A 12,456-nucleotide genomic window follows, 5' to 3' on the forward strand; every position below is an offset into this window, starting at 1 on the left:
TGGCGGTCCAGATGAGTAAAACTGACCACTGTACCATTGTTTCAACTTTTTTTGAATTTTGAAAAATGTCACAAACTTGGAGAAAGAAAGAATGTAGACTAGACTTCAATCTTACCGTGATATAACATAAGTCAAATGAAAGCAATAAAAAATAAAGATAAAACATTAAAATTTAGGGTGGAAAGATGTTTTAGAAAAATGACTTTAAAATCAATTAACAGGAGAAAACAAATTGCAACAGATGTGAAAATCAATGGTCATTTACAACAAATTGAGAGATCTTCCATCATCTGGTTTACTCTCCAAATGCGCACAACAGCCAGGGCTGGGCCAAGCTGAAGCAAGCAGACAGGGACTCCATCCTAGTCTCCCACAAGGATGGCAGGAAGTTGGATCTGAAGCAGAGGCAAGATTCAATCCTAGGCACTCCAATATAGGATCCCACTGCACAGTAATGCCCGCCCCAGAATTTAGTTTTGTTATCATTAAAAGAGCATGTGCTATAAGGGGTGGTATTTATCTTAAGGTCACTTTCCTCTCTAAACATCTTTATTCCCCATCTAAAAGTTAACTAAGTCAATCTCCTTTTGGAAATTTGCCCTAAACAGAGACAGCCAACTCTAAATTACCGCTGACATGATTATAAAGAGCTTTAAAGGTTGGTTATTGGGGCTGGAGCTGTGGTGCAGCAGGTTAACACCCTGGCCTGAAGCGCAGGCATCCCATATGGAAACCGGTTCTAGTCCTGGCTGCTCCTCTTCCAGTCCAGCTCTGTGCTATGGCCTGGGAAAGCCGTAAAAGATGGCCCAACTCCTTGGGCCCCTGCACCCGCGTGGGAGACCTGGAAGAAGCTCCTGGCTCCGGATTGGCGCAGCTCTGGCTGATGCAGCCAACTGGGGAGTGAACCATTGGATGGAAGACCTCTCTCTCTTCTCTCCTCTCTCTGTGGTGTAATTCTGACTTTCAAATAAAAATAAATAAATCTTAAAAAAAAAAAAAAAGAGGTTACTTCACATTCCTGCTTTTAACTGTCCCCACCTAGGCTATTACAAGGAATGTTTTAAGAACATTAAACATTTTAAGGAAGTTACAGAATCCTAAATCATGCAGACAAAGCAAGACTATCATTCTGTACTAAGAAATTTTTTATGGAAATGGTTTTATGTAACTTAGAGTTCTATGATCTCCCTTCGAAATCCTTCTCCTAACTACAATTTTATTTCTACTCTGAATCTGCTCATTCCACATCTGATCCCAGCTGTGGTCACATCTATAGTCTTATTACTTTGAGGCACACAGGCCACACCCTCCGACTGCATTTGTCCTTGGTCTTTGTTTCTGCTTTTTTTTTTTTCCCAAGTATCACAATGTTTATTGATAGATACAAGTATATAAAATCAGGGCATGAACATAACTTGATAAATTAAGTAGACTTAATTTCAATACTATAATAAGAGGGACCAATTCAAATTCTCACCATTTGTTTCACACCCACAAAAACCACTTCAAGGGCATTAACGATCTCTCAAAACTGATCAGTTTTGTGCAAGTAAACCATGTTTCTTTTAAAAAGACTTACGCACTTGCCCAGGCTCAAAGATATTAAAATCTTGACTAGAGGTAGAAATACAGGCAATATACTATTACGGCAACAACCATCAATTACAGTTAAGAATTTTTCTGTAACAACCAAATGGATAATTTGCAAGAACTCAAGTATTACTGAGCAAAGTGCATTCTGCTTTTATTCCACCTTATCTGACTGCCACCACATCTGTCCACTCTATACCTACAAACGGATTTTCAAGGAAGAAAGAAATCTCAGTGAAGAATGTGACTTTGTACAAGGATCAAAGCAATGAGTAGTCACAAAAGGGTTGGAGACACGAAGGCACAGCCATAAAAAAGGGGAAGCTTTCCAAATTTTCAACTGCTTTTTAATATCAGATGTCCACAGTGGGAAAAATCTGAAGGAAAGTGAACTCAGACACAATAAAACTCCCAACAGGAATGCTGGAACTCAATGGACGTTCAGGAGCTCTGGGTTATCATACCAGCAATGCTCAGAAGCTGATCCTAGATAACAAGGATTCCTGTGTCACAACCCAGAGGGAAAAATGCGATCTTAGACTGTAACAAAGAAGGGAATAAATATAAAACCCGATGATCTAAAAAAGTAATTCCATAGGTACAAAGTTCTTTGTTGATCACATTAATTCTGGAAGTCCAGGATGTGACTGCTGTCCAAGGGGAAAGCAGAGAAGGGGCAGGAGAGCGCCCAGACAGGAAGAACAGCAGCTTCCCAACATGATGAAGAGCACAGCTTTGGAAGCAGGGCGTGCCGCAAGTGTTTGCATCATGGCTATCTACGTATGCTTAACGTGGGTACCAAATCTCACGGAGCCTCAGCTCCCCATCTAGAAAACACAGCGCTGTATCAAGATTGAGTAAGGTACTATATACCTGGCACACACAACTGTAGTCTGTAGCATTATTTTTTTGCAAGATCAATAAACAGACTTAAAACGTGAGAATGAGAGGAGCAAAGAAATATATTTCACAGAGACGCTTAATTTTAATGGCAATAAAGAACGACCTTGTAGAGTACACATGAAGTCCTGCAATGACCTTAGACAGAACGCCGCAAGGAAGCACTGGGAAGCAGGGGTGTGGGGAACTGGGCTGTAAGGCTGACAGAGACCACCTCTGCACAACTTCTGTGTCTGTGCTGGGGTGTGAAGCGCATGCCTGTGATTCCATTCCACCTTGGGAAGGGGCTTCCCTCTGCCGGGGGTCAAAGGCGGAACATTATTCCTATGGTCCTTATTTTCCAGATTCTAGCCCCCACTTTGCAATCATGAACAATCACAGTTTTAAAATAATTTCATTCAAAAACTGAGTAAGAAAAGCAAACTTTTTCACAGGAAGGAAGAACAACTGTTAGAATGTATATTTATTAAAGTAAAAGTGATTTTTTACAACACCTGATTTCAGACTTGAAGTGGTATCAGTAACACCCATACACTATTAGTTTCAAGAAAGCTAAGAATCAATGTTCTCACTCCAGAGAAAACTCTAAGTACACGTATAAATTATATTTTTTTCTTTACTTCAAAATCTACAACTACATCTATGGTCAAATCAAGACAGGTATACTACATGTACTTATAATCTATCTGTTCAGAGCAATATTCAGGACTATTTTCTTAAATTCCACTTATATCATATTCAAAGGCAACTGCCTCCAAAATAATAGAATTTATAAAATTCTAAAAATTAACTACCAAGGAAAGATTAAAAGTACAACTGAGTTGCAGGTGGAAGGGTGGTTATGGGGGGAAAAAACCACTATAATCCAAAAGTTGTACTTTTGAAATTTATATTTATTAAATAAAAGTTAAAAAAAAAGGAAACAACAAAAAAAGTACAACTGAGTTTAATTTTTATCAAAAAGGTATTAATTTATTTAAACATGTTTTTTACCATAGGAGTTATATTTGGTCACTTCTCCTTACAACAAAGAAAATCTTAAATCTTTCATCTAAAAACATGATCTACACATCAAACAGTAAAACAGTGGAGAGTTAATGCTACTTATAGTGTTTAGGCCTCAATTCATGTTGACAAGTCAATAATTACTTGACAGCAGCAAAGGTGACCCGCTAATTTCCATCCGTAAGTCATCAGAATGCTACCCAGCACACCAAGACTTCAAGCTAAGCTGCATGAAGCAGCTATCTGAAATAGCCAAAACCTTTACAGACTAAATTAGAACCACACATTTTACCCTGCGAAGACCTACTCACTTCCAATCACTGCCTTATTCTACTACCTGCAGTCACGTACAGTCCTATGATTTTAAGGAAGTACAGATTTTACAAGAAAGGAATCCCATGGCTCAATCGGGTATTACTATGCTTTCAAATCTAAAAAGAATAAGCAAAATAAAGGAAAGAAAAAAAGACACAGAAACCTTAATAGCAATGAAAGTAATGCAAAATAAATTTAAGGTACCAACCTACAGCTATTAAGTTGACAGATAAAATTAAAACACTGTGGAGACACAGGAATCATTATTAGCTTATGGCCCTGTAAATCGATCTATCCTTCTTGAATTATTGAAGGATAAAACTGTGTCTTACCTTTGATCTGTAATTTTACTTTGGGAATATATAGATAATCCCTCACAAATACATTCTAGCAGAGCTACTTAGGACACAGAAAATTGGGGACCAAATTAAATGCCCTATAATCAAGAAATGATTAAGTAAACCACAAACACTCTAGTAACAGAATGAAATACTGTAGAGTTGATAAAAATTTTAAGAATGTATACTATGTTGTTATGCAAACGTATGTACATGTAAGGATGGTAAGAAAAAAAAAGCCACAGAAACAATCACGTTTATGAAGGCTGCAGTCATAAATCCGAAGTCAAGAGCAATATAAATAAAGTCTATGTTTACTGAACTCCTGTTCCTCTGCCAGTAAATTAAACATAAAAAAATCATTCTAAGGAAAGGGGAGTGGGATGACCCAATCATCTGGGTTTTTCTGATTGGTTTTGAAAATAAAAACTAAGCTAAATATAGGACAGGGACTTCACAGTATTGCAAAGACTATGCCACATAAATTATAGCTACGTGGAAGACATCTTGTTTCATCTCTACATTTATTTTATGTGGAAGATGTACTTTCTTCATCTCTACACTTATTTTTCATAATATCCTAATGATAAGTATTGTACTTTCCTCTAAGAAATGTCAACTATTTTCTAAAGGAAATACATAATGATTACTTCTGCCTGACACATCAGAAACTGATGGCAACAGTGTCAGTGACCTGCCTTAGTTCACCCAACTCCTGACTCCTCCCCTAACAGGGTCTTTTGGAAATCATTATCCCCTTTTCTTTTTCTTTTTCTTTTTAATTATTTGACAGGTAGAGTAATAGTTAGTGAGAGAGACAGACAGACAGAAAGGTCTTCCTTCCGTTGGGCCGCTACAGCCAGCACTGCAACGATCCGAAGCCAGGAGCCAGGTGCTTCCTCCTGGTCTCCTATGCGGGTGCAGGGCCCAAGCACCTGGGCCATCCTCCACTGCCTTCCCAGGCCACATCAGAGAGTGGACTGGAAGAGGAGCATCCGGGACTTGAACCCGGCGCCCATATGGGGTGCCTGCGCCGCAAGCGGAGGATTAGCCAAGTGAGCCGCAGCACCGGCCCAATTATCCCCTTTTCACAACTCTCATTTCCTTTTTTTTTTTTTTTTTCAGATTTCATAATCTTTATGGTAAACTTTTGGACAACTTAATGCTTTACTTACCCTATTTTTTTTAACTTTTATTTAATGAATATAGATTTCCAAAGTACAGCTTATGGACTACATTGGCATCCCCCACCCCCCCTCCCGATGACTTCCCTCCCACCCGCAACCCTCCCCCCTCCCGCTCTCTCTCCCCTTCCATTCATATCAAGATTCATTTTCAATTTTCTATATATACAGAAGATCAGTTTAGTATACATTAAGTAAAGATTTCAACAGTTTGCACCCACATAGAAACACAAAGTGAAATATACTGTTTGAGTACTCGTTATAGCATTAAATCTCAATGTACAGCACATTAAGGACAGAGATCCTACATGAGGAGTAAGTGCACAGTGACTCCTGTTGTTGACTTTACAAACTGACACTCCTGTTTATGGCATCAGTAATCTCCCTATGCTCCAGTCATGAGTTTCCAAGGCTATGGAAGCCTTTTGAGTTCTCCGACTCTTATCTTATTTAGACAAGGTCATAGTCAAAGTGGAGGTTCTCTCCTCCCTTCAGAGAAAGGTACCTCCTTCTTTGAAGACCTGTTCTTTCCAAGCTTTAAAAGAAGTTCCTCCTGCTCTTCTGAATAATGTATACAAGACTGTCATTCCTAAGAAAGATGGACTTGGGGCCGGTGCTGTGGCGTAGCGGGTAAAGCCTGCAGCGCCGGCATCCCATATGGATAAAGCCAGTTCGTGTCCTGGCTGCTCTACTTCCAACCCAGCTCTCTGCTATGGCCTGGGAAAACAGTAGAAGATGGCCCAAGTCCTTGGGCCCCTGCACCCACATGGGAGACCCGGAGGAGGCTCCTGGTTCCTGGCTTCAGATCGTCGCAGCTCCGGCCATTGTGGACAATTGGGGAGTGAACCCGTGGGTGAAAAACCTCTCTCTCTCGCTGGCTCTCCTTCTCTTTCAAAATAAATAAATAAATCTTTAAAAAAAAAAAAATGGACTTGAGAAAAAATTGCTAGTACTACTGTAGTAATAAAAACTGTAATTATTTACGTGTTATTCAGAGCATCTCCTTTGAAGGCAGAGAGAAAATTTTTTTAAGATTTATTTATTTATTTGAAAGTCAGAGTTACATAGAGAGAGGAGAGGCAGAGAGAGAGAGAGAGAGAGAAAGGTCTTCCATCCGCTGGTTCACGCCCCAAATGGCTACAATGAATGGAGCTGGGCCGATCCAAAGCCAGGAGCCAGGAGCTTCCTCCAGGTCTTCCACGAGGGTGTAGGGGCCCAAGGGCTTGGGCCATCTTCCACTGCTTTCCCATGCCATAGCAGAGAACTGGATTGGAAGAGGAGCAGCCAGGACTCAAACTGGCACCCAAATGGGATGCCAGTGCTGCAGGTGGCGGCTTTATCTGCTACACCACAGCACCGGCCCCGACACTTGTTAACTACAGTTAGACTAACTGGTGTAGCAAATTTTCAGCAAAGTTTTAATATTTCTCTCTGCCTGCAGTGCTGGCATCTCATATAGATGTCGGTTCAAGTCCTAGCTGCTCCTCCTCTCTACTATGGCCTGGGAAAGCAGCAGAAGATGGCCCAACCTTGGGCCCCTGCACCCTCATGGCAGACCCAGAGGAAGCTCCTGGCTCCTGGCTTTGGATAGGCCCAGCTTAGTCCATTGCAGCCATCTGGGGAGTGAACCAGCGGATGAAGACCTCTGGAACACCGCCTTTCAAATAAATAAATAAATCTTAAAAAAAAAAAAAAAGTGCTGAAAGTACACCCACTTGCTCTTCCAAGAGCTGTTCCCCTGACCAAGAGGTGAGAGCAGCTGCAGCAAATCTAAGAATCTGAACACTGCAGACAATGACCTCCCCGCCTGCTTTACCGCTACCCCTATGAAAATTAAGAATCCAAATGTATCTCCCAAATAAAGTAAAAAGTAGCCATTTGGGGTGGGGGTTGCAGCTCAGCAGTGTAAGCCTCCACCCCCACCCCCCGGGGATGCCTGAATCTGGAATCAGAGAGCAGGGTTTAAGTCCTGGCTACTCTGCAGTTGGCCTGAAGCCTTCCACTAATACACCGAAAGGCAGCGGAAGATGACCAAACACTTGGTCTCCTGTCACCCACACGGGAGACCCAGAAGGAGTCTGGCTCCAGGTTTCAGTCTGGCTTCTAAGGAGTGAACCAGGGGACGGAAGGCATCTCGCTCACTCTGTCTTTCAAATCAACCAATCAGTCTTTGGGGGGGAGGGGAGCAGCCACTTGGAAAGAGCTTTTGGGAAAAAAAGCTCTGACTGGCAGACCCCTGTAAATTTCACTAGCTTCCCCTGAGGACGGGAATCCAGAGACACATTCTCCTTAGGGTCTCAGGGCACCCTGGGTACACATCTTTTATTACATATCACATTTCAGTAATCCTGTTCACAAGCTTATGACTTTGAGATTCCTGGAGTGCAAGGAATGTATTTTTCCATCTGTGAGGCACTAGGAATACAACATACACGACTGCTGTTAAAAAGAAAACTTCAAAATGAAATACTAGGCTCTCGGACTAGTTACTAAACTCTCTAATGGGAAAACCAGTGCGCTTGCAAAGCTAGCTCCGCTTGGCTTAAAAGCTCTAGATTCTTCACCTGGAACCCTCAACAAGAAGCGACAGCTTCCTGCTCCGCAGGGCACCGAGTTAAGTACTTTAGTGCTGTCGCCTTGAGTAAACCTGAAAGATCCTTAGACATGTTCACAGGAACAAATTTTAACACAGATGTATCAACATGTGACAGCTGACAAACCCAAACAGAAACTGCAAAACGCCATGAAAATTTCATAGCTGCTCGACTGCCCTAAAGAAACCTCAAAATTCACAGCTACAGTAAAGCGAGCCGTCATAAAATAAACGCCAGCTTTAAAAAAAAAAAATCAAACTTAGTAAATCAACCTATTTATAGATTGTAAAAGCTTGCTGGCCCATTCCTGGGGCCAGCTAAAACTCCAATGATCCCTGCGGCCAGTGCCCGCCACGCCCTCGCTGGCTGACCTGCAGCGTGTCGCCGCACCCACCTTTCACTAGTAATGCCAACACCCTGGCCTGAAAGTCCTAGGAGATGCCCGTCTCCAAGAGCAGCCCTGGGCCACACCAGCTTCGCACAGGACCTCGCAGAAACCAGGGATAGCGACCTTACATCTTCTTGTCTGCTAAGAAGTTCTTTTCCCTTCTTTGACATTCCAAAGGCAGAAATCCAATGTCTCAACCATTACAGCAACTTCCTTTTTTATTTATTTTTTTCTCTCTCTCTCCCCCTTCAACGTAGTTCATATGCGGGTCTGGATGTGAAAGGGATCAACGGCTAACTAACCGTGAAGGCGGAGATCAAAGTCCTAGAAATAAAGAAGCCCTCCTAACCGGCCCGGAGCCCCGAGGTCCGGAGAAGCAGGAAGCGACGAAGTTAGCGGGGACTGCGGGCGGCGACCCGCCTGCCTCACGCGCGTGACACGGGGCTGCAAGCCGCCGAGCACCGGCGGCCTCTGCGCACCCAGCCCCCCGGCCCGGGAAACCCCCGGCCACCCCGAGGTCCTCCGAGCCCCCGGCCCGCAGCGCCACTCCGGCCGCTCGACCCCACCCACTGCTACGCCCCCTTCCCCGCGCTCCGGCCCGGGGACCCCGGCTGCCCCTTCGCGGAGCGTCCTCGGGCGCCCGCCGGGGCCTCGCCCACCTTGCATTCGTCGCTCTTTTTTTCCTCGTCACAGAAGTTGACTGGCGCCAGGCCCGGCAGGTAGAAAGCGCTGCTCCGGCGCGGGCCCGGGGCCACCCCCAGCACGAGCAGCGACAGCAGCAACAGCCGCGGCCACCGAGGTGGAGCCGTCGCGTCCATGACGGCCGCTGCGAGGGGAGGGCAGCCGAGCGCGGAGGGTGAAGACGGTGAGAGGGACGGGGAGGCTTGGGCACGACGACCAGGCCGCGGGAGACGAGGCAGGCCGGCCCCGCGACGGCTAGTTCCGGTTGCGCTAGGAGACACCGCGGGCCCCGCAACAGAAACCTCCCCGGACCTCTACCGGGCATGCGCGACGCCGTCTGCACATGCTCAGTGAGAGCGGCCGCCGGCGCCCCGAGGAGTTTCCGGGAGCGGGCGCGTGGAAATCCAGCTTCCGGGTTTTCGGCGCGCCGGCTGGGGTGCGTGCGGGAGAGCGGTCGCGGCGCCCGCGTTCCGGTTCCAAATTCCGGTCTAGAGCGCCCTGGGGACGCCGTGCAGCGCCGCGCTGGCCGGGCGCTCCCCGTTTGCTCCTTGTGTCTCATTAATTTCTCATCAGCTTCCTAATACACAGCATTGCAACAGACAGTACTTAGTGATGGAGGGAGGATTGATTGCGGAGAGAAAAAGTTCAGGAGAACACCTGGCTGGGAGCAGAATATGAAACAAATGGGAGGGAACGGGCCTAAAGTCTCAAATACACAGCTCTTCAAGAAGCTGCCAAGCCCCGGGAGCTCGGTGCCGCATTTTTTTTTTTAAGTTTTATTTATTATTTGAAGGTCAGAGTTACACAGAGAAGGAGAGGCAGAAAGAGACAGGTCTTCCATCCGCTGGTTCACTCCCCAAGTGGCCACACTGGCCGGAGCTGTGCTGATCAGGAGCCAGGAGCCTCCTCCGGGTCTCCCATTCGGGTGCAAGGGCCCAAGGACCTGGGCCATCTTTTACGGCTTTCCCAGGCCATAGCAGAGAGCTGGATTGGAAGTGGAGCAGCCGGGACTCGAACCAGTACTCAGATGGGATGCCGGCACTGCAGGCTGCGGCTTTACCTGCTATGCCACAGTACCGGCCCAGTGCTGCGTTCTTGCGTGGGCCAGTGTGTGCAGAATAGACAGACCTCTGGAAGTGAGTGTGGAAGTGAGGCGGGAACAAAAATGGCAGCAGGTGAATAAGGGGAGTGTTGACATTTCTTTGCAAAGAACACTCTACTACTAACCTGTTTGTCCAGAACTGTTCCCCCAACTGGGCTGTTTGGATGCCATTACCCTTGAGTAAATTCCTGTCACTTGTTTCCACTGATGATGTGAAACAGTGTCTGGGTGTGTGTTACCTTTTCTGAGTGTTTTTCAAGTGCAAAATAAAAAAAATTTTTTCAACTAAGCTTCAGAGTTCAAATGAATACTTTGAAAAAGTGCATTGTCTTCAAGTACCTCCCAAGGAATCATAACCCCGGGAGTAACTCCAGCTCAGAATTCAATTGTAGGCAAGTTCAAGAAAGTTTGGGGAGGCCGGTGCTGTGGCCCTGGTTGCTCCTCTTGTGATCCAGCTCCCTGCTATGGCCTGGGGAAGCAGCAGAAGATGGCCCAAGTGCTTGGACCCCTGCACTCACATGGGAGGCCAAGAAGAAGCTCCTGGCTCCAGATAGGTCAGAGTGTGGCCTTTGAGCAGTGAATCAGAGGATGGAAGACCTTTCTCTCTGTCTTTTTCTCTCTCTGTAACTCTACCTCTCAAATAAATAAATCTTTTTTTAAAAAAGTTTGGAGCCCCATAAACCCCTATCTAAATACTTGTGGATGTTAGCCCAGGAAAGGTTTATAACTTGCTTGACATTTTCAAAGGGATCTAGCATACTGAAAAAAAAAAATTAAGAACCACTGGTCTTTATTGTGGGGTGACAAGAAAAATGAAAGAAAAAAATTTTTTGAAGATTCACTTATTTGAAAAACAATTACAGAGAGAGGTAGAGACAGAGAAGTTTTCATCTGCGGTTCACTCCCAACTCCCCAAGTGGCTGCAATGGCTGGGAGCCGGGCTGATCCAAAGTCAGGAGCCAGGAGCTTCCTCTGGGTCTCCAATGTGGGTTTTAACTCACCGCACCACAACGCAGCCCCACAAAAGCTTTTTTAAGATTTATTTATTTATTCGTTTGAACGAGATACAGAGAGGAGAGACAGAGAGAGAGAGTGCGTGTGCCAGCTTCCATCAAATGTTTCACACCCCAAATGGCTACAATGTCAGGGCTGGGTCAGGCTGAAGCCAGGAGACAAGATCCTCCTCCGGGTCTCCCATGAGGGTGGCAGGGGCCCAAACACTTGGGCCATCTTCCACTGCTTTCCCAGGCCATTAGCAGGGAGCTGGATCGGAAGCGCAGCAGCTGGGACTGGAACCAGTGCCCGTGAGAGATACTGGCACTGCAGGCCATGACTGTGCCACAGCACCGGCCCTGAAAAAATTCTTGCTGGCAGGGGCCAGCATTGTGGTGCAGCAGGTAAAGCCACCTGCCATGCCAGCATCCCATATGGGTGACAATTCCAGTCTGGCTGCTCTACTTCTGATCTAGCTCCCTACTAATGGCCTAGGGAAAGCAGTGGAAGATGGCCCAAGTGTTTGGGCCTCTGCAACCCTCATGGGAGACCTGAATGAAGCTCCTAGCTCCTGACTTTGGGGCCTGGCATAGCCTTGGTCATTGTGGTCATCTGGGGAGTGAACCATCAGATGGAAGACCTCCCTCAGCCTCTCTGTCACTGTTAACTCTTTCAAATAAATAAATCTAAAAAAATTCTGCATGGGCTGTCAGGTTCCAGCTTTGGAGTCCCGCTGTCTAGTTCCAGGACATCCAGCAAGTTGACAGATCAAAAGTGAGCTGAGAGGTGGAGAGAAAAGAAGGTCGGGGCTGGTGCTGTGGCATAGCGGGTAAAGCTGCCACCTGCAGTGCTGGCATCCCAAATGGACACTGGTTCGAGTCCCAGCTGCTCCACCTCCAATCCGGTTGCTCCACTTGCAATCCAGCTCTCTGCTATGGCCTGGGAAAGCAGAAGATGGCCCAAGTCCTTGGGCCCCTGCACCCACATGGGAGACCCAGAGGAGGCTCCTGGCTCCTGGCTTCAGATTGGCGCAGCTCCAGCCGTTGCAGCCATTTGGAGAGTGAACCAATGGATGGAAGACCTCTCTCTGCCTCTCCCTCTCTCTCTGTGTAGCTCTTTAAAATAAATGAATAAATCTTTAAAAAAACGAAAAGGAAAAGGTCTACCTTCTTAAGATTGTTGTGAAGACTAAATGAAGACGGTATGGAAAGCTCATTGCTTGGCCCAGGGGATTGGCAGCTGTTTTTATTACGAAAAACCAATCTGGAAGGGCCGAGAAGTATGCCCAAGTGTCTCTCTCGCACACCCTCATCGCTCAAATAAGTCAACTTATTGGTTCCACTTTGGGCTAGTGGAAATTTTTTTA

At 45.8% G+C, this 12,456-nt stretch overlaps 1 protein-coding gene across 2 annotated transcripts in view; it reads right to left on the minus strand.

Annotated features, from left to right (window-relative positions):
• Nucleotides 1-9,267, minus strand: part of TM9SF2 (transmembrane 9 superfamily member 2) — a 70,961-nt gene extending 61,694 nt beyond the window's left edge. For both annotated transcript variants that reach the window (XM_051850483.3, XM_008260141.5), the window contains exon 1: nt 8,974-9,267. In XM_051850483.3, coding sequence (XP_051706443.1) covers nt 8,974-9,132 — 159 coding nt within the window. In that variant the 5' untranslated portion in view covers nt 9,133-9,267. The remainder of the gene's footprint in view (nt 1-8,973) is intronic.
• Between the last annotated feature and the right edge of the window lie 3,189 nt (nt 9,268-12,456).

Source organism: Oryctolagus cuniculus, chromosome 9, assembly GCF_051225735.1.
Source record: "Oryctolagus cuniculus isolate XC-2025 breed Fujian yellow rabbit chromosome 9, ASM5122573v1, whole genome shotgun sequence".
Lineage (NCBI taxonomy): Eukaryota > Metazoa > Chordata > Mammalia > Lagomorpha > Leporidae > Oryctolagus > Oryctolagus cuniculus.